The sequence below is a fragment of the Mauremys reevesii genome, linkage group 3 (assembly GCF_016161935.1).
Source record: "Mauremys reevesii isolate NIE-2019 linkage group 3, ASM1616193v1, whole genome shotgun sequence".
NCBI lineage: Eukaryota > Metazoa > Chordata > Testudines > Geoemydidae > Mauremys > Mauremys reevesii.
In genome coordinates, this window is record NC_052625.1 from 12,218,128 (window position 1) to 12,242,207 (window position 24,080).

General features: G+C 44.1%; 1 protein-coding gene across 1 annotated transcript in view; it reads left to right on the forward strand.

The window, feature by feature from the left end:
- The window catches only part of ISM1 (isthmin 1), a 54,626-nt gene extending 33,069 nt beyond the window's left edge, over nucleotides 1-21,557 (forward strand). Inside the window, exons 2-6 of the mRNA XM_039528661.1 lie at nucleotides 2,743-2,982; nucleotides 9,480-9,747; nucleotides 12,645-12,788; nucleotides 18,524-18,613; nucleotides 20,393-21,557. Coding sequence (XP_039384595.1) covers nucleotides 2,743-2,982; nucleotides 9,480-9,747; nucleotides 12,645-12,788; nucleotides 18,524-18,613; nucleotides 20,393-20,910 — 1,260 coding nt within the window. The 3' untranslated portion in view covers nucleotides 20,911-21,557. The remainder of the gene's footprint in view (nucleotides 1-2,742; nucleotides 2,983-9,479; nucleotides 9,748-12,644; nucleotides 12,789-18,523; nucleotides 18,614-20,392) is intronic.
- The last annotated feature ends 2,523 nt before the right edge of the window (nucleotides 21,558-24,080 follow it).

The following is a 24,080-nucleotide window of genomic DNA, read 5'->3' on the forward strand; positions in this document are numbered from 1 at the left end:
GACCCAGCTCGGGGGCTGCTGTGGTGAGAGAGAGATCCCCCTGCTCCTTCCCACCACCAGCTCAGGGGCAGCTGTGATGGGGGAGAGAGGGAGAGACCCGCCCACCCTCCTTCGCAGCCCCAGCAGGGGGGAGAGGGTACATCCATCGCATTAGAAATGTAAGACCCCTGGTATTAAAATATGAGTTGTGTGTTTTTATTTGTAGAACAAAAAACATTAATTATTATTAAGGGTTTTTTTTATATAGTGCTTTTATCCAAAGTGCTTTACAATAGTTAGCTAACGGTACAAACAACATTTGGAAAGATCATTACGTGGTCTACCAAGACCCTCAGCAATTTTCACGTGTTCCGTGAAAAAAAAGTTTGAGAACCACTGGCATGGGGTACTAACCCTGGAGCCCTAAAGAAATGTAACTATACATTAGGTGTAGCAACAACTTACCTTACATATCACATCACAAAACATCCCCTCTAGCTGGACAGTTGATTTGGGGTTTGTCAGGGTCAGGATATTTCTAGCTAAAATAAAGCCCTTCACCTTCCAGGGCAAAGGAAAAGAGTCTAATCCCCCTCCTTCCCCTCCTCCAAGCAACTACACCCTGGCCTTGGCGATAACTCTGATGGTTTTATAATGGGGACACCTGCCTGCTAAGGATTGAATTAAAACCACCAGTTTATCTTACCTCGGGCACTGAACTATTGAATGGCAGTAAGCATAATAGTAGCCACTCACTCCTGTTATGTGAAGGGGTATTAACTTTGGTAACCCTAATTCAGGTCAGGTAGAAATATACTTGAGTCTCTTACTACCAATCTTGTGTGTCACACCTTTGTTACAAGAGCTACAGGTCAATACTGAATTTGAATTTAAACCAATGATACAGAGAGCTGGGGCTGTGCATATCTCTTACTAATTCCATCAGCTATGTAAGCTGCATTAGTGTAGAAAATTAAGATGCTTCTGAAATCACAGGACAAACCCTTTATGAAGTGGATATTTAATTTTGCAATAAAAGTCATCAGATACCCTGCCCCAAAACAGTAAAATGTCACATTTCTTCATTGGTTTCTGTCGGTCTGAATTTATTTTATAGCCGCAATAGTGTTTTTTTGTCAGACGTACTCCGCACATAACTGGGAAACTGTTTAATCACAGTGCTCCAAGATACTGATGTAAATTACTCATCTAACAGTAATCTAAAGCCTGAAATCAGTATGCCTGTCAGAAACACGTATATTAGCTGAGGGTGGCTAGACTTTACAAGTAATCTGTCTATTAAAATTACATATGGGCTCTGTATGTGCCATGTCCTGTTTGCATACCTTTAATAATTAGCACTGTGATTGACGGTACTCAGTGTTTGGGAAGACCTTGTTACCTCAGATGCCCTTTATTGTGCCTCTCTAACGTGTGATAACAGTAGGTAAGCTTTACCCTGAGCAAGAGTTTACTGAGGGAAGTTGGGCTCTTTGTTTTTCATGTGTTACTGAGATTACTTTTCTGTCTCTCTCTCCTTTCTGTCCTCTGCTCACTCTTTGTTTAGGAGGAAAATGATGGTCATTTAAAGGAATTATAAAGTCTTTAAATGGTGATCTGAGGACATAAGTAATTCAGCTAGAGGTTAGGGTCTATTACAGGAGAGGGGTGGGTGAGGTTCTGTGGCCTGCAGTATGCAGGAGGTCAGACTAGATGATCGTGATGGTCCCTTCTGGCCTTAAAGTCTATAAGTTTATGTGTCTAAGGCCTGGTCTACACTAAGGGCGGGGGTCGAACTAGGGGACGCAAGTTCAGCTACGCGAATAGCATAGCTGAACTCGAAGTACCCTAGTTCGACTGACTTACCCGTCCAGACGCGGCGGGGTCGAACTCCGTGGCTCCAAGGTCGACTCCGCCACCGCCATTCGCGGTGGTGGAGTTCCGGAGTCGACCGCAGCGCTTCCGGAGTTCGAACTATTGCGTCTAGATCAGACGCGATAGTTCGAACTCCGAGAAGTCGAACTCACCGCATCGACCCGCGTGGTGAGTATGGACCTGCCCTAAGTGAGTTTGAAGGCAGATGAGTAAGAGCTGTCCAGTTCAGCAGTGTGATGATCTTTTAACCCTGCGAAGTCCAATGTGAACTTTGCATTCAGTACTTCTGTTTTGATTTCGCTGTGGGACAAAACCAAACCACTTTACGATAATGATGCCCTTTTATTGTTTTAGATCATTAGGGGGCATGATTTTCAAAAGCACTTTTTGATCTTGCACCACACTTTTGCAAGTCAAGGTGTGAAGGCCAATCATTTCACATGTGGGTGCCTAAAGTTCGGTGCCCATGTCCATGTTGGGGGGGACCTGCTGGAAGACTGAGATTGTCAAAAGATCCTGAAGGAGCGAGGGTACCCAAGTAACATTGAATCTTATCTCATCTGGTCTGGCTGCAGATTTATACTATTGTAACGGAATGATTCCCTGAGAGCTGATGCTGAACTCTTTGGAAAATTCTAGCGTTATATTTTATGTACTTGGGTGCCTAGCTTTGGGATGTACATGTAAGGATTTGTATGCACCTTGCAGAATGTACAAAGACTGCCTGAGCAATGTTGTCCTGGTATTCTGCTGTTTGCACACAAGCTGTCTGTTTGATGATCTTTATCAATTTAAAAGTTGGAGGTAGGGGTCAGAGTAGCCAAGGCTGGGTTTTATTGTTACTGTTGTTATTAATGGTGTTGTTTGATTGTATTCCTTTCTCCCCAGAACACCCTGGGTGCAGATGGCCATTCTGCTCCCAAAACCAGCTTCACATTAAACCCCAAGGACAGAAGACAATATCCTGACCACCAGGCAGCACACAGGCCATTCCCCAAACAGCGATTCAGGCAGGAAAATGGACACACATCATTACAAAGAGATGGACCCAGATCCTTCCTCCTGGATCTCCCAAACTTTCCTGACCTGTCAAAAGCAGACATCAATGGGCAAAACCCCAACATTCAGGTACACACTTCATTAAGACTGAGATATTTTACACACTATGGAAAATGGCTTAACCCAACCACGTCAGCTTTAAGCTTTGCTTCAGTCCCTTAGTCACTGCCAGCTGTGCTTGCTTATACCCTTCTTCTGTGTGGTATCCCAACCCATAGTGTTGTTATGTGGAGAGAGAGTCTGAGTACTACCTGGATGTACAGATACCAGTTCCCCCTGAGCCCCTCTGTGAATGCCACTGACTGCACAGAGCTAGAGGTAGAATCATAGTTTTCTTGCAGATGTCTTTCTTTCATCCTCTTGTCATATCGATATTTTCCATTGTTTGGTTTTGGGCAGCGTTTTACCTCTTTTATTCTGTGGCCAACCACTGGCAATGTGACAGGCAGGAAACTAGTATTTTGGAAATTATGGTCAGATTCTCATTTGTCACATTAGTGTAAATCTTAACTGATTCCACAGATTACAGTGGAAAGACTGCAGAGTAGATTCTCACCTAGGGATTAAAATCTGGCCCTCTGTTCAGAAAACAAAGAATTAAATGTTAATCTTAGCAGCAGCCACCTTGAGTAGAAAGTCCCTTTCCCCACAAAAATCTGATACGTTTTTAGTCAAAATCTTCTTCTTGGTTTTGGAATAACCTATTACAAGTCACTTGCATTAAAAACAGAGGGTTAGGAAGAAAAAAATTAGTAATTTAATTTAGTGTCTCAAAGAAAAATCTGCATTAATAAGCAGTCACGTTTAACCAAAATAATGTAGTGAACTATTGATCTGCCTAAAACATGTGTTTACAAAAACATAATGCACTATTATAACTAGTTCTCTTATTAAATAAATTCTTGGCACTCTATACCCACAAATTTACCAAGGTATATCTCTCTCTATTAGGCATCCGTGCCTAAAGATAAAGATGTACTTTAGTTAGTCACAGACATTATTAGGAAACAACAAAATGTATCAAAGCTGATGCTCCATTACTTCATAGACAAGTTGTAATATTCCAAATTTTTACAGCTTTGGACCTAGCACCATTCCAATATTCGACAGGCCTAGGTGGTAAATGTGTGTATTTTGACTGCATGTTGAATACATGCTTTCTGCTACTAGAAGCCTTCCAGTTATATATTCATGAATTCTTAGAGGAGGGCAGTCCGGGAAGCTGTACAAAAGCCTGAAGCTGCAGACTGAGGTAAATAGTGTGCCACTATACGTATCTATATTAACAAATAACAATGTAAACCACAGAATATAGAGGGGGGGAAATACATTCCCTGGCAGGAAAGCTATTGAATGCTTAAAGCCGAAGAATGGATAAATGAGGAGAAACATTTTCTTGGCTTCCCAATACAAATTAATAATTGTCATTATGAGCTCGTTTTTCACTGGATGATGTGGCGTCTGAAAACTGGACAACACATGGAATGGTTCACCGGCAGTAACCATGGGGTCTTGGGCCTGAGAAACTTAGCCATCTCTCACAGAAAACACTGGGCAGCTGGACCAAGATTTTACGGAAACAGGAGTTTAACTTTAGCCTCCTCAATTCATTTAGCACCTAATTCAATTTAAGCACCTAAATATGTGGCCAGAATTTCAGTCTACTTACTTAGGTGCCTAAATATGGATTTAGGAGCCCAGCTCTGGGCTCCTCTTTCTGAAAATCTTGGTCCTGCTGCCCAGTGTTTTCTGGGACATACACACAGACCAATAATAATACATTTAAAAATGAAGATATTTTCCCTATAAATTGTAGAAGTATATTTTACAGGCCTGAAAGTCAGTCTGTGAAAACAGTCTGAAATGATATTCCCATGAGCCCTGTTTTATAAAGTGGTAAAGAAAGCAATTGTTGTATCATGGCATAGTTATGTGCTTGTCCACATTTTTGTTGTTGTTGTTTTTGTTGCTGTTGTTGTTACAGGGAGTGTAATCACAGTGCTAAGAAAACTAGCCCTGCCCCAAGGTTACTACTCTTAACTACAAAGGGCTAGTCTACACTTACCAGCCGGGTCGACGCGGTGAGTTCGACTTCTCGGAGTTCGAACTATCGCCTCTAATCTGGACGCGATAGTTCGAACTCCGAAGCGCCATGTCGACTCGGTACTCCACCACTGCAAAAGGCGGTGGCGGAGTCGACCTTGGAGCCGCGGACTTCGATTCCGCGCGTCTGATCGGTGAGTAGTTCGAACTAGGGTTCTTCGAATTCAGCTACACTATTCACGTAGCTGAATTTGCGTACCCTAGTTCGACCCCGCTTCTTAGTGTGGACCAGCCCAAAGTCATTGTTGACAATAAAGGTATTAGATCCAGTACACTAGAAACAAATAGAGCCACAAAACAGGCAGTTCTAGTTAGAAGATCTATGCAAAAGTTGTCAAATACTTAAAAAAAAACAACAAAAAAACCCACACAGCTGCTAAAGTTACACCACTCACTGCTGTTGTGATGCATGTAAGCCCTTTGCAAGTAATACAAAAAGGACTCTCTTACCGGCTTTTCTGTGATCTGCTAGAAGTTTGGCCCATTTTTCAACCCCTGCATCATTTCATGCTGCATTTGTACAGTTGTTTAGTATTGGTAAGGCAAGAGGTTGTTTAAGGGAGTAACCGCAGCAGCTGTTGCCATTAGTGTACTGTGGCTGGTTTTTAGGTTGGTGTCAGAGCTGCAGCCAAATGCACCATTGCACTCAAATAAATCAATTCACTGGAGGTCCTCTAAAATGTGAGGTGCTTTTTTAAAACTAGTGCCATATTTCCTTTGGGAGCACAGCTTTTTTTCTTCTTCCTCACCAAAAAGCCGTTTTGTTGGTCTCCGTTGATTTGACACATGCCAGCTCAGTTACGCATGCAGACCTGCCAGTGTGGCAGGGTTACTCAGTGTAAAACAGAATCACTTCCTTCCTTCCCATTAGCAACGAAAGTGAAGTCACGTCAAGGGGATGAGGCCACCTATTTATTTTCTCTTTTTCTGAGCTTTTCTCTCTTCCACCCCTTGCTACAACCCATCCAATGCTACCCAGCTCTGAGGGGGTGCTGCACTTGGAACCTGATGCTCCAGTTTTCATTGGAATGTTAGCTTTCCCCCACCCTTGAATTTCAAGTAAAGTTTCCCACTCCTGTGGACCCTAAAGGGTGCTGTACTGTTCTGTCCCATTCTACGGCTCTGTGGCTCCCCATTGCAATACAGACACCTTGGGAGTACAGCAGAAAAGGCTGGTAAATGACACAGGAAGCAGCTGGCAAGGGGAAAATCCTTCTGACTTGGCAGGTAGCAGTATTTTGTCCTCCTGTGGGAACTTGATTCTTTGTCAAGTTTCATCACACACCAACTTACTTTTTAAAACATTAATGTGAATTTACACAGTCTGACGGCTGAATTCTGCAATGATGGGCATGTTAGAAATACTTGGACTCCAGAGTTGGAGAAGTGAAATCTCTGTGGAAGTATATAGTACACACTTTATTAATAATCCCTTTGTATCAGATGGGTTTAACACCTTGCAATTTGCATTAGAGTGGTGTGTTTGGGAAAACTGCAGCAGAATGGTGAGTGACTAAATCCATTTTCCTTAGGTCTATAAGAAAGAATAATATAATTGTTTAATAAATTTTAACCCAACTTTAAGAAGACATTAATGCTACTTTGAGATGTGCAATCCTTAATAATAATCCCTGTAATAAGACTGCATAATAACAAACACATTACAAGTATAGCAGGGATAACTAAAAATTCAAAGATCTTTTTATATCTTAAAAATAACTTACTATTCTGAGTAATCTTTTTAAATTAGATTCCTATGGGATTTCAGATTACATCTGCTTGAAATACCCAGAGAGTTAATCACGATAAACCGTATTACAATTTAAAAATAGCAAAGGACTGATTTTTGAAATGCTCCCTTTGGAAAGTCTTTTGTTTCCTTTTGTTTAGTTTTTGCTTTTAGAGTTAATGTGCTTTTAAAAAAAAATCCTGTTGATATTCAGCCAGTAATAGAACCTTCCAAGCATAGCAAATTGTCTTTAAACTGCTACAAAGCACCTTGTTTATTCCCACTTATTGGATGCACAACACTGTTTTGCTTGGATCCGTACAGCCCATGAGCTGTCACTTATAGTTTCAAGCATATGAAATCTATTTTAATTCTCAGTTTGTAGAAATTGCAGTGAATAATCTGTTGGAGTAATCATTTTGATTCCACCATTAAAATGACAAAATGTAAGACAAAACTGTCCAGCATATTTTTGTTTATCTCCTTCCCAGAGACTTATTTTGTTACAACTGCATACCTGTATTGCTTCTTTCTATACAATCCCAGTGGAACTTCCTAGTAGCCTCCCAGTCATTTCGTCTCAATTTTTCTGACAGTAGTCAGAGGGGAGGCAGTGTGTAATGCAATGGCTTGTTTCTCCAAAAAGGAAATGTGTGCATTGTTTTGTAAGTGCACAACTGCATTCTGCACTACTGAGCTCCAGCAGATCTTCAGCTGGAGCCATTCCACTTCCGGTGTAATGTCCCTCGGCAGCTCACAGGTAGCAGGACGGACATAGAAAGTAAATGAGATTTTATTAGAGAGAGGGAGAGAGAGAGAGAGAGAGAGAGTGTGTGTGTGTGTGTGTTCCAGTAAACCATGATTTTATTAAAACCAATTTTATGAAACTGTGAACTCCTAATCCAATTGCCTTCATGTCCCCAGCATAACAGGCTATTGTGCTTTGTCTGGTTTATAGAAACCCAATTTTAAGAAAGTTCTGTCCAAAAGACGTTTGTAACATGTAGGTGTATCTATACAAGGGGTAGGCAACCTATGGCACGCGTGCCGAAGTCGGCACGCGAGCTGATTTTCAGTGGCACTCACACTACCCAGATCCTGGCCATTGTTCCGGGGGGCTCTGCATTTTAATTTAATTTTAAATGGAGCTTCTTAAACATTTTAAAAACCTTATTTACTTTACATACAACAATAGTTTAGTTATATATTATAGACTTATAGAAAGAGACCTTCTAAAAATGTTAAAATGAATTACTGGCACATGAAACCTTAAATTAGAGTGAATAAATGAAGACTCGGCACACCACTGCTGAAAGGTTGCTGATCCCTGATCTATACAATTTACATACCCCCACACATTTTATGCATTAGATATGTATGACAGAACCACCTCTACACTCTGGCTCCTTTGGCCAACCCAAAAGTCCAGCTTACTCAGCAAGTTGAACTGGGTTTACAGCTGCATTGCATTAATGGAGCAGCACAAAGCAGCCAGGGCATACCAATGACTCTGAACCATAATTTGTCTGTCTATGGTCATACCTTATTTCCATGACACAGGGACCCTAGATTCCTGATTGTTAGTACCAGTGTCTCTCTAAATACGTATGTATGTGTGTACCCAACATTTATTTAAGAGTTTCATAATTAATTCATTCATTTTTATGCATTGAAAAGCAGCAAAGGGGTGTGTTATCATGACTATACAGTATTATACAGATTTATTTATATGCATGAATGTATGTGTGGTCTAGGGATTTAAGCAGGGAATCTTGACTCTGGGCTGTTCTATTACTGGTTGATAGTGGCCTGTCCTACTTTAGACAAGTGATTTAAATGTACCTCTTCTTACCCCTCTGGAAAGTGAGTATAATCAAATCTATTGCAGAGGGCTATTGTGACAATTGCCAAAAAAAATGCTTAAAGCTTCTCTAATGAATAGTAATATAAAATGTATATTTATTATATTTTGTTGAAAAAATGTTGACAGTCATTTATGATTAAAATTCCCACGGTAACCTTGGATATAAAAGGTATCTCAGGGTAAAAGAAGAATATAAAGAATCTGTGGCCACCTACACTATGGTTTCACATGCTAGTGCCAGCCCTAAATATTATAGTGTTGCAACTGTGCTACAGAAAAATCTGCTAGGGTGCAAATGGTCTTACCAGCCAGTGACCAGGCCAACACTTGAGCGGATATTTAGCAAGCAAAGAGAATGCAACTGATTCTGTACTGCCTTGCACCTGGTGTAGTTATTTGCACCTGTGCAAAGCCAACAACAAAGGCTTCCTTTCTGATCTAGCACATTTCACATTCGCTTCATATTCAGGCCCAATGAATTTTAAATGAGTGTTTTTCTTTTTCCTCTTCACAAACTTTTATCGACTTTTCCCCTGAAGACAGAAAGCTTCACTGTAAAGGTTTAAGATGCAGGTTCGGTTCTTGTTTTGTTCAGGATTTTGGAGGGAGGGGCGGGGGGGCTTTTTGCTCCAAGATTTGACTCAGCAGAGGTGGCAGAAGGAATCACTGAGTTTCTGGGCTCACACTAATCCATGTATGGTTTATAACAGGCTAGCCCTAAAGGATTACAAGCCCTCTTTGCTAGATAACACCAGTCCCTTATCTCTGCTGTATAGAAGATTCCCCACTGATGCATGGACACTCTCTGAGGAGATGATCTAGTTTTGGATTTTGCATGCTGACTGACCTGGCATAACTTGAATTCTCTAGGTTACCATAGAAGTGGTTGATGGCCCTGATACTGAACCAGAGAAAGATCTGCACAAAGAGAACAGCAAGCCTAGCTGGCCAGTCCCATCCCCTGACTGGAGGAACTGGTGGCAGACGTCATCCACCTTGACTCGCATGAGTAGCGGTGACCAGGACTACAAGCATGACAGCACCACTGAAGATAGCAACTTCCTAAACCCTCTTGGTGGGTGGGATAGGCAAGCGCCCAACCACCGGACTTTTGAATCCAAGGAGCAGCCAGAATATGGTGAGTTCGCATTCCAGACCTCTTATGAGCACCTTGGGATTGTAAAACTAGTTTGGGGGAAATGAGAATGGAGAGACATCGCTGAAAGTAGGCCAAGCAAAATAGCATTTTTCCAACATGTGGCTTTTGTTCATTGGCTTTTAAATACAAATCTGTGCAGATGCACAAACTAGGCTATGGTAGCCACATTCCACTTGTAAGTCTATAATCTTGAAAATTATACCAGTTATCCTACAAGAAGTTTTTTTTATTCATGAGTGTACTTTTTTTAAACAAAGGAAACGAGGTCTCATTTATTTTTAGTGTAAGGATAAGTACAAATTTAGAACCATGTGTGCAGTGATTTGGAAGCTAAAATGTAACTGGTGGATAAATGAGTGAGAACTACAATGTGGTCACGTTTGGTTGAGATATAAGTAAGGCAAGCTATGTTGACTCATGTGTAGGGAGTGGCATAGATAGGCAGGAACATTTTGTGTGTGTAATTCTGTTCCAGATGTATCATGGGGAAAACAATTGTTTTCAGTTTGTTGTATGAAACAATTGCTGAAAACAGAAAGGATGAATTATTTCCTTACTATCACGTTGGTCTATAGCTGCACATTTTGGGATGACTGCTGGGAGGTGATTTAATATGCACACTATGGCAGTTGCAAGTGGCTCAGAGCCTCTAAGGATGAAGCTGTAAGTCAATATATACTTAAGTAGGGCCCTACCAAATTCACGGCCATGAAGAACACGTCACAGATCATGAAATATGGTCTTTCTTTTGTGTGCTTTTACCCTACGCTATACAGATTTCATAGGGGAGACGAGCCTTTCTCAAATTGGGGGTCCTGACCCAAAAGGGAGTTGCGGGGGTGGGGGGAGAGACACAAGGTTATTTTAGGGGGGTTGCAGTATTGCCACTTACTTCTATGCTGCCTTCAGAGCTGGGGGGGCCGGAGAGGGGTGGCTGTTGGCCAGGTGCCCAGCTCTGAAGGCAGTGCCCTGCCAGCAGCAATGCAGAAGTAAAGGTGGCAATACCATACCATGCCACCCGTACTTCTGCGCTGCTGCCTTCAGAGCTGGGTGGCCGGAGGGCTGACTGAGGGTCCCAGCTCTGCAGGCAGCAGCGCAGAAGTAAAGATGGCAACACCATACCATGCCATGCTTACTTCTGTGCTGCTGCTGGTGGCAGCTCTGCCTTCAGAGCTGGGCTCCCGGCCAGCAGCCGCCACTCCCAGCTATGAAGGCAGTGCCCAGCCAGCAGCAGCGCAGAAATAAGGGTGGCAATGCCATATCGTGCCATCATCATTACATCGTTACTCTCAGCCAGAAGCCGCCGTGCTCCAGCTGCCCAGGTCTGAAGGCAGCACTGCCACTAACAGCAGCAGCACACCACCATGAAATTTCAGATTGAAATAGCTGAAATCGTGAAATTTACAATTTTTAAAATCCTATGACCCTGAAATTGACCAAAATGGACCATGAATTTAGTAGGGCCCTATACTTAAAGGGTTTACGTAGAGCAGCATTTCAAAGCAGTGGTTTTATTCCCTGTCATTCATGTTGCATCATCTACACACACAGAAGCTGTAGCTTACTGTTTCAGCCCTAGTTTCCCTTGCTTTGATTAGGTTTGAATCTAGAGCCTCAATTTAGAGGGGGCTTTTTTGCTGAATTTTATATTGAAATATGTGCATAAGTATTGAATATCGTGGGCCAGAATTTTAAAGTCCTTTCTTCTTGGATCTGTATTTGTGGACAAATTTTAGTACTACAAAAAGATGTACAGTGCTCTGCCACAGCTAAGGGCATCAGCGTTAAAAGAAGATTTCTATTCCCAGTGCAGAGTCTCTAGGCTACAACACCCATCTTTAACAGGGTTTATTTTCCATGTTTTCTGTCCACACTGGCAATAAAACAAACCGTGTCATAAAATAGACACCTCTAACCCTGGCAGAAAACTATGCACTAGCCCAGTCCTTTACGTAGTGAGAGACGGGAGCTTGGTTGGTCTTCTCACAAAGGTGTAACCCTGAAGTGGCATGTTTGATATTGGGAGTGAAGGCACGCTAGGCAGTACACTCTATGCTCTGGGCTTCCCAGATTAGTTAGTGGAATATTTCACTCAATTTGGGCCCAGTCATCTTCGTATTATTTGCACTGTGGTAGTGCCTAGAAGCCGCAGTCATTACAGAACAAAATGCTGGTTCCTGACCCAAAGAGCTTTTAATGGTGCAGGATCAGGCCCTCAGTGACAACAGTTAGTCATTTAGTCAGTGCTATAAAATGTTTATTACCATGGGTTTGAAAAGAACGTGTAATTCACTGCGTCACTGACTTCTTCTATAACATGTTAGCTCTCTTGCTCTGATGTGTGGGGAGATTAAAGAATGAAACTGAAATATTTCCACATACAATCAACTACCCAAACAAAATCCAACCTGCATTCTGTCCTAAAATCCAGTTAAGTTTCGAATATCTTTGTGTGCTATAGATATCTTTTGGAGGGGTTTATTTGAGGGGTGGGGAGGTTAAAGTAAATGTTTTTATTACTTATCTGGTTGGTTTGTGATCAGAAAGCATATTCCTACTGATGGAAAAATAGTTTAAATAGATGTTTTGTTAGTTCATGACCCAGCTTTACAGCTGAAGATTCTCGGCTGCTAAAAGGTCAAAAGAGAAAGGAAATACATTTTCAAATAATGTTGCATGCACGTCCCTGAGGAGAGGCAAGTGTGAAAACCATTTAAACAGCAGGCTTAAGCCTGGCACTCAGCCCAGGTTTCAGGTAGAGACATCTGGATTCCATTCTTGCTATGCCTACTTAATAAAAACCACCATCTATACAGTAGTTTTTGGTAGTAGGGTTTTTGTTTTTCATTTCCTTCCTCATCTTTGTTCCTGTATAGATTATATTGATGGAGAGGGAGACTGGAGCCCATGGTCCATTTGTAGCGTAACCTGCGGGAATGGCAATCAGAAACGAACCAGGTCCTGTGGATATGCCTGCACAGCCACGGAGTCGAGGACATGTGATAGGCCAAACTGCCCAGGTATGGTTAACATATGGTTGTTATTAGAAAGATCATTGTACCAGGGGACAGGGCACTGGGTTTGGAGGGCTTCACCATACATGGTTAAAGGCCAGCATCACATCTGGGCCAGGGCTGGGTAGCAGTGCTATTAAAAAGTGGTGTTCCTGAAGGTCACTTATTTCATATGTGAACTACCCTAAAATGTAAAAGGCAGACATGGTATTTTAATGTTAATGTACCATGTCTGTCTTTTACGGTTTAGAGTAGTTCTGGTTTTTATTTTTAATTTAACAAAGCATTTGTTATTAGATCCAATGTTGTCTCCTATCAGGGGTTAAACTTGCTACAGAAAGTTTCAGTCTAAAGGCAAACTTCTTTTGTTGCTGCAGTTACTTCTTGCCTACCCGAACATCCCGCATGTCACAGGACTGAAGCTTTTTCCCAAAGAAATGTGCACTCATTTCACCTAGAATGCATTTGGTTTTTTTAAATTTTAAAACAGCCTCATTACTATTATTTGAAAATAAGAACATACATTGCAATACATGTAATGTGTATATACTTGCCATAATGTCAGGAATAATGGCTCCATATTAGCTGTTAATATGCCCTTTAAAGTATCATGCCAACTGTCTGCAAAGTGGCTTTAGAGAATTGGTTCTCAAACTAAGGCCGCGGCTTGTTCAGGGAAAGCCCCTGGTGGGATGGGACGGTTTGTTTACCTGCTGCAGCTGCAGGTTTGACCAATCGTGGCTCCCACTGGCTGCGGTTTGCTGCTCCAGGCCAATGGGGGCTGCAGGAATCAGCGCAGGCCAAGAGATGTGCTGGCCTCCCATTCGCCTGGAGCAGCAAACCGCGGCCAGTGGGAGCCGCGATCGGTCAAACCTGCAGATGCGGTAGGTAAACAAACCAGCCCGGCCCTAGTTTGAGAACCACTGCTTTAGAGGAGATCTGAAACATGGTCATATACACTAGATGTTCTACTCCTGGGGGAATTCTGTGCCACTGCGCATGTGCAGAATTCATGTCCCTCACAGATTTCTTTGCTTCCCCGCAGAAAAATGACTTTCTGACAGGAAAGCAAAGGGAAGGTGCAAGAGCAGTCATGCACCACTCCCTAGCTGCACAGGTCAGGGCCGCCCAGAGGGGGGGGCAAGAGGGGCAATTTGCCCCAGGCCCCGAGCCCCACAGGGGCCCCCACGAGAGTTTTTCGGGGCCCCTGGAGCGGGGTCCCTCACTCGCTCCGGGGGGCCTGGAAAACTCTTGCGGGGCCGGGCGCAGGAGCTTCTTCGCTCCTGGTCTTCGCCGGCGGGGGGATCCTTCCGCTCCGGGGCGGAAGGACCCCCCGCTGGCGAATTACCGCCGAAGACAGAGCGGGACCCGCCGCCAAAGTTCAGCTCGGTCTTCGGTGGTAATTCGGCGGTGGGGGGCCCTTCTGTTCCGGGACCCACCGCCGAAGTGCCCTGAAGACCCGCGGCGGGGGGCCCCCCGCCGCCGAATTACCGCCGAAGACCGGACTGCACTTCGGCGGTGGGTCCCACTTCGGTGGTAATTCGGCGGTGGGGGGGCCCCGCCGCGGGTCTTCAGGGCACTTTGGCAGCGGGTCCCGGAACGGAAGGGCCCCCCGCCGCCGAAGACCCCGGGCCCCCGGAATCCTCTGGGCAGCCCTGGCACAGGTACATTGTTTTAGGCACCCACAGCAGCCGGTGGAGACAGTCAGTGGCTCCTACCCTGAGCTGGGATCAGCTGCTAGTCCTGGCTGGGCTGGAGGCAGGAGAGGATGGGATTTTCTCTTCCCCTGTAAGGAGTGGCTGGGGCTGTGTCAGACCCACCCCTAGGAACCTCCCCCAGCTGCAGGAAGCTCAGCATCCTCCCCTGCTTCCTGTCCCCATCACTCCTCAACTGCGGGGGGAGGGGTCACTGTACAGGGAGCTGCTCCTCCATCCGCCCAACTCCTGTGCATCTGGACCCTCCCATTCCCAGATATCCCCTCCAAGCCTCACCCTGTACTCCCAGAACCACTGAGTCCTCCATATTCAAGCCTCACCCCATTGAAGCTCAACCCCTGCATCTGGAGCACCCTGAACCCAGACCGCCCTGCCTCCAGACCCCTCCCTTCACCCAGACCACCCCCCCACTGAGCTCCCTGTACTCAACCCCCCACCCTGATGAGCCCCACCCCCCTGCACCAACCTGAGCCCCCACATCCAGACCCCCATGCCAACTAGCTGCACCCAGACCCCCACCCCACCAAGCCCCACTCCTACAGCACCCATACCCCCCTACTGAGACCCCCACACCCAGACCCCTCCTCTGAACCCCAACCATTTTCACCTGGAAGCCCCTGCAGAATCCCATTGCCCCTGCATGCGGAACCCCCCCAATGAGCCTCTGTGCATCCTGATCCCCCCACACTGAGCTGCCTGCACCCAGATTGTCCCACACAGAATCCTCTCATCCTCACACCTGGATCCCTCCACACTGAGCCCCTCCACACTTGGATCCTGCCTGCCCCACACCTAGTGCACCTGGCAGGGCCCCAGGGTGTTTCTGGGGCAGGCCCAGTCCTTGTGCTGTGTCAGGGTCGAGTGCGGCCTCACCACTGAGTCCACCTCCTGGGGGTGGGAGATCTCCCACCTTTGTGTAGCCAGTGGCCTATGCTCCCCACTGCCATGCTGCAGCCTCTGCGTTTATTTATTGACAAATAAAACTTGCCGAATTTTAAAATATTGTGCACAGAATTTTTAATTTTTTAGATGCCAAATGTTTAGACGCAGAATGCCCTCAGCAGTAATGTTCTAAAGAGCTGTTGGAGTTTGAGTCAAGGGATTTTTTTTGTTTTAATGGACATTAAACCACAAAGCTCCTGTCTCTTAATACAAACCAGCAAGTCTAGAATTAAGGCTAAAATGCCATTTATCCATCTCTCTCTCTGTCCATTTTGCCTACAAATTGGAAAATTCTCAAAATCAGCAGGCTTGGCCCGTCAGTGCCTGTGTACCACAGGGCAGATTAAGGATGCGGTTTTAGCTTGAGCCACGTGTTGAGAGGCTCCTCTGCTTATTCATATTAATCCACATTTGCACAACCCATACAATGATGCAGCACTGAGGGTGATGTATTGGAGCTGTATAAATACACCACGGAGCGCAGTATGGTGCATTCACATTACAGTACATTGGCGCTGACTCCGTGGGTGCTTTGGGACTGGAGCACCCATGGGGAAAAAATGGTGGGTGCTAAGCACCCACTGGCAGCCCCACTACCACAACCTCCCCCGGCGCCTCCTGCCCGCTGGCGGGCCCCACCGATCAGCACCTCCCGCTCCCTCCTACGGCCTGCCACAGATCAGCTCTTTCGCAGCAGCAGGAGGCACTGGAGGGTGTCGGGGGTGGGGGGGGGCGGGGAGAAGCAAGGGGAGGGGGTGGAACTGGGCGGGGAAAGGGTGGGGGCAAAGTGGGGGTGAGAAGAAGCAGGGTGGCGGTGGGGTCTTGGGGGAAGGGGTGGAGTTGGGGTCACGGCCTCGGCAGAGCTGGGGGAAGCACCCCCTAGCAGATTGCATTTCACCAACATTTAGCCATGTCTAGCTTCACAATTTGGAAGGTAAAGGAAGTGAAAGACCTGAAATAGCTATAAAATCCCAAGAATGAGCTCAGATGTTGCACTGGCATTGCTAAAGATTTTTAAAGTCACTCGACAAGCATGCACACCCATCCATCTCAGGATGTTAGTTGCTATTTGCCTGCCGCTGCAGGACGGACGGACGGACGGACGGACGCACGCACGCACGCACGCACACACACACACACAAAATCTGCTTGTTGAACATTTCCCCCGTTCCCTCAAACCTGAACAACAATGGGTTAAATCCAGAAGAGGTCACCATCTCCCAGGTATAGTGTCAGGTATTTGTTACCATCTAGCATCAAACCATGGCAGACTAGAAAGAATGTATTATGTCACATTACAGACACCTGAGCTCGGCAAGGAAAATGTAATACACTCTGAGTCTCTGCTGGTATTCTTAAAATGACCAGAGCAAAGCTCAGCTTCTACTGTTTATACTGTCAGCAGAACCTCGGCAGTGAATTATTACCTTGGAAGGATTCTGGGGTATCTATTATTCTGCATCTACAGCTGCAGTTAAGGCAAAGCCCTTACAATAAATTATTGTAAAAAAAGCCTAAGGCTGTTTTGAAGCTCTGCAAGGCCCTGGTTTGTATTACTGTGCACCAGTAACAAGACCATGATGAAGTTCGCTGGAAAGGGGATGGAAGGCTACATTAACCACACAGTTTTTGCATACTGAGAGTTTTCGGGGCTTACTTTTGAAATATATGATGCAATGGGAAAAAAATTACATGCTTAAATGCTTCTTTGAAGGGCTTTCATTTAAAGAGAATAGTAGTTAGCCAAATAAAATAACATCAAAAGGGTGTTCATTTGAGCATAATACAATTAGTCCAGTAATGACCATGTTTTCACACCTTTTTTGTTATTCTATGGTTCTCTGTGGTAGTGACAAATGCTTTACTGGAGCTTTCCAGGCACCCGAAGTTTCTAAGATTTTTGGACGGTTATCTACATATTTGTCTCTTTCCTCCCAACTCCTTTCACTCCCCTAGCAGCAGAAGAGACTGTAACTGAAGAGCAAAGCACACAAATACAGTTTCAGCTTGTTGGGGCAGGCGCTATTGTATTCACTCACTGGAAAACATTTGGTATCCTGCCAACACGTAAACATGACCATATTAGCAAGTCTCCATCAGCTTAAAAGGTGGAGCTGAGGCAGTCTCCAACCAGTCCTGGAGTCTGAAACAGCAGTGCTGGAATGCAGGGCCGTGGGAGGCCCTGGAAGGGAGCAGAGGGTTGCTGAGAGGTAACTGGGGGAGCTGGGAGAAAGATAGGGGGAGCTGAGGGAGGCCTGGGCGAGCAGGGAGTGACTCTCTATAGAGCCGGTCCTGTCCCTGCCTCCCCGTACCTGTGCCAGGCTCCTCCCTCCACTATCCATGTGGTCCTGCTGCCAGACTCCAGCTCCACCCTGGGCGCCTGGCAGTTCTGTCCCCTGATGCTCCCCTGGCTGGTCCCCCACCCAGGCCTAGCATCAGCACCTGCTGGCTCAGAAGACTCTCTGCAGCGGGGGAGAGAAAAGAGCTGCTTGACCTGGGACCATCGCTGTTCCAGCTCCAAAAAAAAAGAAAGTGCCAGATCAGCATTTTGGAGCATTTCAAAGCAGCTGGAGCACGGTCTCCAATGGGTTTCATATTCCACGTTGTGTTACAGCTTTCACTAAGAAATTTCTCAACAAGTTGAGATGTCATCAACCATCCCTAACACATGCTAGGAAAAAGATATCTGGATACGTAAACTTGGCCACCTAATCAAATGGACGGATTTTCATTGGTACTGAGCACCTGCAGCTTCTATTGGAATTCCTGGGAGTTACTGGGCAGCTTTGAAAAATCAGGCCACTTAGTTACATACCTAAATAGAGATTTAGGTGCCCTAACTAGATCTAGGCACCGAAGTTTGAAACCTTTGGCCTGGCTATTTAAAGGACTACCTAGCAAGTATCTACAGGTTATCTACAGGGACTCCACAAGGTCAGCCTGTTTCTCATCATTATATTGGTAATGTTTTCCTCCAGCACTAAATTCAGCAGAGGCAATGCAATCAGAACTTTGGTTTGTTTTTGTTTTTCATTGTTGTTTACTGTTAAAGAAACACATCTATTAGTTTGTGTTTGTCTTTAGGGATAGAAGACACCTTCAGGACAGCTGCCACAGAAGTGAGCTTACTTGCAGGAAGCGAAGAGTTCAATGCCACCAAGCTATTCGAAGTTGGTAAGCAGCTGGCAGTCTAGTATCTCTTACTGTAAAGAGACGAGCTCCTTTTAGGATTGTTTTTTAAACTAACGCTATAAGATTTGGGCTCATACACCTCTGTCTTAAAAATAGTCATATTCCACATGGCTGTTGATTCTTATTGTTAAGGAACAGAACTAGACCTCGGAATATCTTGGTTCTATCCCTAGCTCTGTCACAGGATTCTTTTTGAATAACTTTCTGCAAATCACCAGGTCGGTGTCTGTGCCTCAGTTTCTCCAGGTGTAAAACAGCGATGCTGCGTCCTTACCTCACAGCCGTGCTATAAGGCTCAATGTTAACAATTTGCAAGCGCTTCGATATCCTCAGTTGAAAGGTGCTATAGCGGCACTTTATTCATGATCATTTTTGTAAGAGTTACAGCTGTTGCTAATGTGAGGTGGATAATTTTATGAGCAATAATAGCATTTGTAGCTATGGATGGCAAGATAGGGTCAACCAAATCAATCCTCAGGGTATGAGCTGATTGCTGTATGTAACTTTCTTCCATTCATGTACAACAGTGCACATAATGGGCCACGTGTACTGTGAGGGTTTATCCTCTAACATAGAAGCATCGGGGATTGGTCACTTATGGAGGTAGGATACTAGACAGGTTGAATCAACAGTGTTATCTACATGCCAAATCCTAGTGTATGCTTGTAAGGCAAACTATAGTACTTGTTGCCAACCAGGCATATGACTTAAATGTATGGCAAACTGACCATGACATCGTTGAGTCAATATGTTTGCAGTATAGCTTTAGGCCCAAACTTTGCTCACCGTACTCATGTGATGAGACCTACTGAGTGCTGATGACATAAGTAATGTGGAATGAAGCCCCTACGTGTGGGACCAGACCCATCGTTTGAGATTATTTGGCCCCCCAACAAACCAAAATGAGAAACTTAACTGATTCTCTCTAGTCCCCTTCAACATAATGCATTAATATCAGCTGTAAATGTTCTACTCTGGCCACCCCTCCATTCCACCCCAAAATTCATAGGTCTTGTGCCATTTGACCATCCTAATTTACAGACATTGTCTGATGGTACATCATATAACTGACTGCTGTAGGCCATGCTCTATCTTTGAACTGCAGCTGCTCGAAAGATCCTTTTGGAGAGGCAGAGGATGTAGCAAGGGAAAAATAAATGAAGCCCTAACCAAAGTATTTTTCATTAATACAAGGCTCTGCTTATCATCTTGGAGTCTTTAGTGTCATTACAAACCAGTTGAGCCTCACGTACCATTTCAGTGGTGGTACAGGAAGGCTGTGTGATCTTGGGTTTGGAGCCAAGAGCTAGGGCTGCCAGCTTCTATTCACAGTTCTGATTCATTGCTTAACCTAGGGCAAGTCACTTAACCTCTCTGTGCTTCAAGTTCACTCACTTGCAAAAGTGGGGTATGATGTCCATTGTACTTCACTGGGCTGGTGCCAGGTTTAATTGACGTTTGGAAGGCACTTTGAAAGCCTAGTAAGTGCCAAGGATCCATGTAGCTATGGCAATGTAATTCACAGTAGGATGGCCTTTTCTCGTCATATCTTGCTTTCTTGATGCTCCAATAACGAGATGAGTCACCACACTGCAAGCAGGCATGCTTTATAGCCCTTACTTGGTTACACAGAACTTTCTGTGGGACAGTTACGTTTCCCTCATTGGTTATCTTCATTGTGTTATCTCTGTAGCTATATCATATTAATTTACATGCTGCGTAATGTACCTTAAGGCATTTTCATCTCCCCGCCTCACACAGATACTGATAGTTGCGAAAGATGGATGAGCTGCAAAAGTGAGTTCTTGAAGAAATACATGCACAAAGTGGTTAATGACCTACCCAGCTGCCCTTGCTCCTACCCCACAGAAGTCGCTTACAGCACTGCTGAGATCTATGATCGGATTAAGCGGAAAAACTTTCGCTGGAAAGATGCAAGTGGGCCAAAGGAAAAATTGGAGATCTACAAGCCCACAGCCCGATATTGTACCCGCTCTATGCTTTCCTTGGAGAGCACAACTCTAGCTGCGCAGCACTGTTGCTATGATGACAATATGCAGCTGATTACTAGGGGGAAAGGGGCGGGCACACCAAACCTGATCAGCGTAGAATTCTCTGCAGAGCTCCATTACAAAGTCGACATTTTGCCTTGGATTATATGCAAAGGAGACTGGAGCCGATACAATGAAGCACGGCCCCCGAACAATGGTCAGAAATGTACAGAAAACCCTTCAGATGAAGACTATTACAAGCAGTTTCAGGAAGCAAGGGAATACTGAAGGGATTGTCCTCCTCAGACAGGAAAATGGGGATCATTTCCATAGATGGCATAAAACTGCATTGGCTGCGTTATCTATTTGAAATGGGGTTGATCAGTATCTTTAGTATGAGTGTATATATTTGTATATAGTACATGTGTATTTTTCTCTGTGTGTGTAATTTATATATGCATATATTTCACACACACACACTTCTCTGCATACAAACATACACAAAACCTTTAATGAGAGAAGCTTATATAGCAATAAAATGCATTTTATTTCAAAAGAAAGAAACCCCCCCCTGGGAAAAATAGTGTGAATAAATTCTTGCTGAATAAAGGGCTTGATACCAATTTTTACATCAGTGTAAATCAGTAAAGCTCTGGTCCTGCTCCCATTAAAGTCAATAACAAAGCTCCTATTGATTTTAAATGATGCACAATTGGTCCCTAATGGCAGGGTAAAGCTAGGGGAAGTGAAATGCGAATCAGGCTCAAAGGCCCTGATTCAGCAAAGCACTTAAGCACATGCTTAAATCCATTATAGTCAATGCGACTTAAGCATGTGCTTAGAGATAAGCACATACTTACCTGCTTTGCCACATGGACAGGTTTGGGGGGTTTTTTGCATCAGGGCTAAAGAGCCTAAACTCTCAAACAGTTTTTATATGTAACTTATTTAATATAAACACAGCTGTTAAAAATAACACTTTCTCTGGAGCTGTATTAATGAAAGTATTTAATCGTATCTCTAAGATTGTTAGGGGAAGGATTGTTGGGAGGGAAAGTTATTAATTATTGGAGGAGAAAACAGGTAGAAATGCTGAAGATCAATAAACCAACGCCAACATTAATCATTCTTAGTTGACGCTCCCATTGCCCTTCCAGCCACTCAGGTGTTAGCTGTATATATGTGGTAGGGTTTCCAGGAGATGCAGCTGCCATGTTCCTTTGGGCTACATCAAAAGAATCAAAAATAAGGCCTTGGATTCTGCAAAGACACATGAATGTGCTTAACTTCCAATACTGTGAGTAGTTCAGTGACTTCAATGGGACTATGCACAGGGGCGGAGCTACAGCTGCTATGAATTATCATAGCTCCATGGAAGAGAATGGAGTCATGGCAATTCACACCAGTAGAGAATCTGCCACACAGTGTGTATAACTAAAGAAACTATGTAAGTCAGTCTTTGCAGGATCAAGGGCTAACGGGCCAAAATTTGCTGAGGCTGAAGAGTGTAGTTAAAAGGAAAAGAATGTTGACAAAAAACTAAGAAATTCGGACTTGCATCCGAAGAAGTGGGTATTCACCCACGAAAGCTCATGCTGCAAAACGTCTGTTAGTCTATAAGGTGCCACAGGATTCTTTGCTGCTTCTAAGAAATCCCAGTTATCTCCTAATTCCTACATGTAATTAGAAGGGTTCCGCTATAAAGAAAGACGTGCACTTTTAAAAAAAAAAAGAGAAACAGAATATAGACTTTTGAACATATTCGCTGGGGTACAATAAGTCACCTTCTTAATTCTTTTTCCTTCCAGCATGTCCTGACTGCACAGTATTATACAGAAAAAGCTATTCTTTAAAGAGTTTTTTTGGGGCGGGGGAAGGGATAAGGAGTTGTTCTCAGTGATTTAAAAAAAACCTGCGCATTATTTTTGTAAAGTATTTATTAAAATGTTGTTATAACTCATGCAATGGGCGTTTTTAACATGCGGGGCTTCTGTAGCTGGAATGTGATGGCCGGGAAAGAGACTATTTCTAGGCAAATGTTTAACTTGCAGATCTCTATGAAAAGTGAATCTATCAATAAAACCACAGTTAAACAGTTGGTACCTGCATTCTCATTAAAGACAAAGAAAATTACAGTGTGTGAAAAGCAGTAATAAACACTTAAATTAGTGTGTCGGGAACTACACTGCTAGCTAAATTTAGCTCACTTGAGTCCCAGTCAGTCAGTCATGCATACCTACTAAACATGAAACCTTACCCACTGGGATTCAGTTTATTGTATGAGAATTAATCAGAATTAAAAAGGAAAACAGGCAGATCTCTTGGCTTCTCAGGTGCCAGTTGATTGTGATAAAATCAAGACTTGGGTAGTTGATGGGGGCAGGTCATTGTATGTCCCTAAACAAAAGGACTGTTCCTCATTTCAGGATCTCTCCCCTTGATTTTTATAGAAACCAGTTTTTGTAAACCCTTGCGAGTCCAGTCCTGGTAAGGAGACTCTAGGCAGCTGAGCCAGCGAAATTGACAGCAGATGGGCTAAACATTTAGGCACCGCAAGGATCACCCATTACAGAGGAAGGGAGTTTTGTAAAAATGGACCAGTGTTTTGGCCAGTTAGCTGCCTTGAAAATAGATGAAGTGATGTAATGAGCAATTTCTAACAGCATGGGATGAGACCAGCATCTCAGGTTTCTCTGGGAGAGAGATGTGTAGAGTCACAAATTAATTATATATTTTAAGATTTGTGGAACTATGAAGAGGTTTTTAATAATACACCATTAACATTCAACTACACAACAAATATGGTATGTGGGGAAGGTAAATTATTTTAATCAACAAAATGACAAAAGCTGTCAAGTCCCACTGCTTACAAATGTTTTCAGCATCAGTATACATTTTCCTAGCACTGGTCCTGGAGCAGAGATCAAGAGGAAAGAATTCTCATAGACGCATAGACTTTAAGGTCAGAAGGGACCATAATGATCATCTAGTCTGACCTCCTGCACAATGCAGGCCACAGAATCTCACCCACCCACTCCTGTAACAAACCCCTAACCTATGTCTGAGTTATTGAAGTCCTCAAATCATGGTTTGAAGATGTCAAGCTGCAGAAAATCCTCCAGCAAGTGACCCGTGCCCCATGCTGCAGAGGAAGGCGAAAAACCTCCAGGGCCTCTGCCAATCTGCCCTGGAGGAAAATTCCTTCCCGACCCCAAACATGGCGATCAGTTAAACCCTGAGCATGTGGGCAAGACTCACCAGCCAGCACCCAGGAAAGAATTCTCTGTAGTAACTCAGATCCCATCCCAGCTAACATCCTATCACAGACCACTGGGCATACTTACCTGCTGATAATCAAAGATCAGTTGCCAAATTAATTGCCAAAATTAGGCTATCCCATCATACCATCCCCTCCATAAACTTACCAAGCTTAGTCTTAAAGCCAGATATGTCTTTTG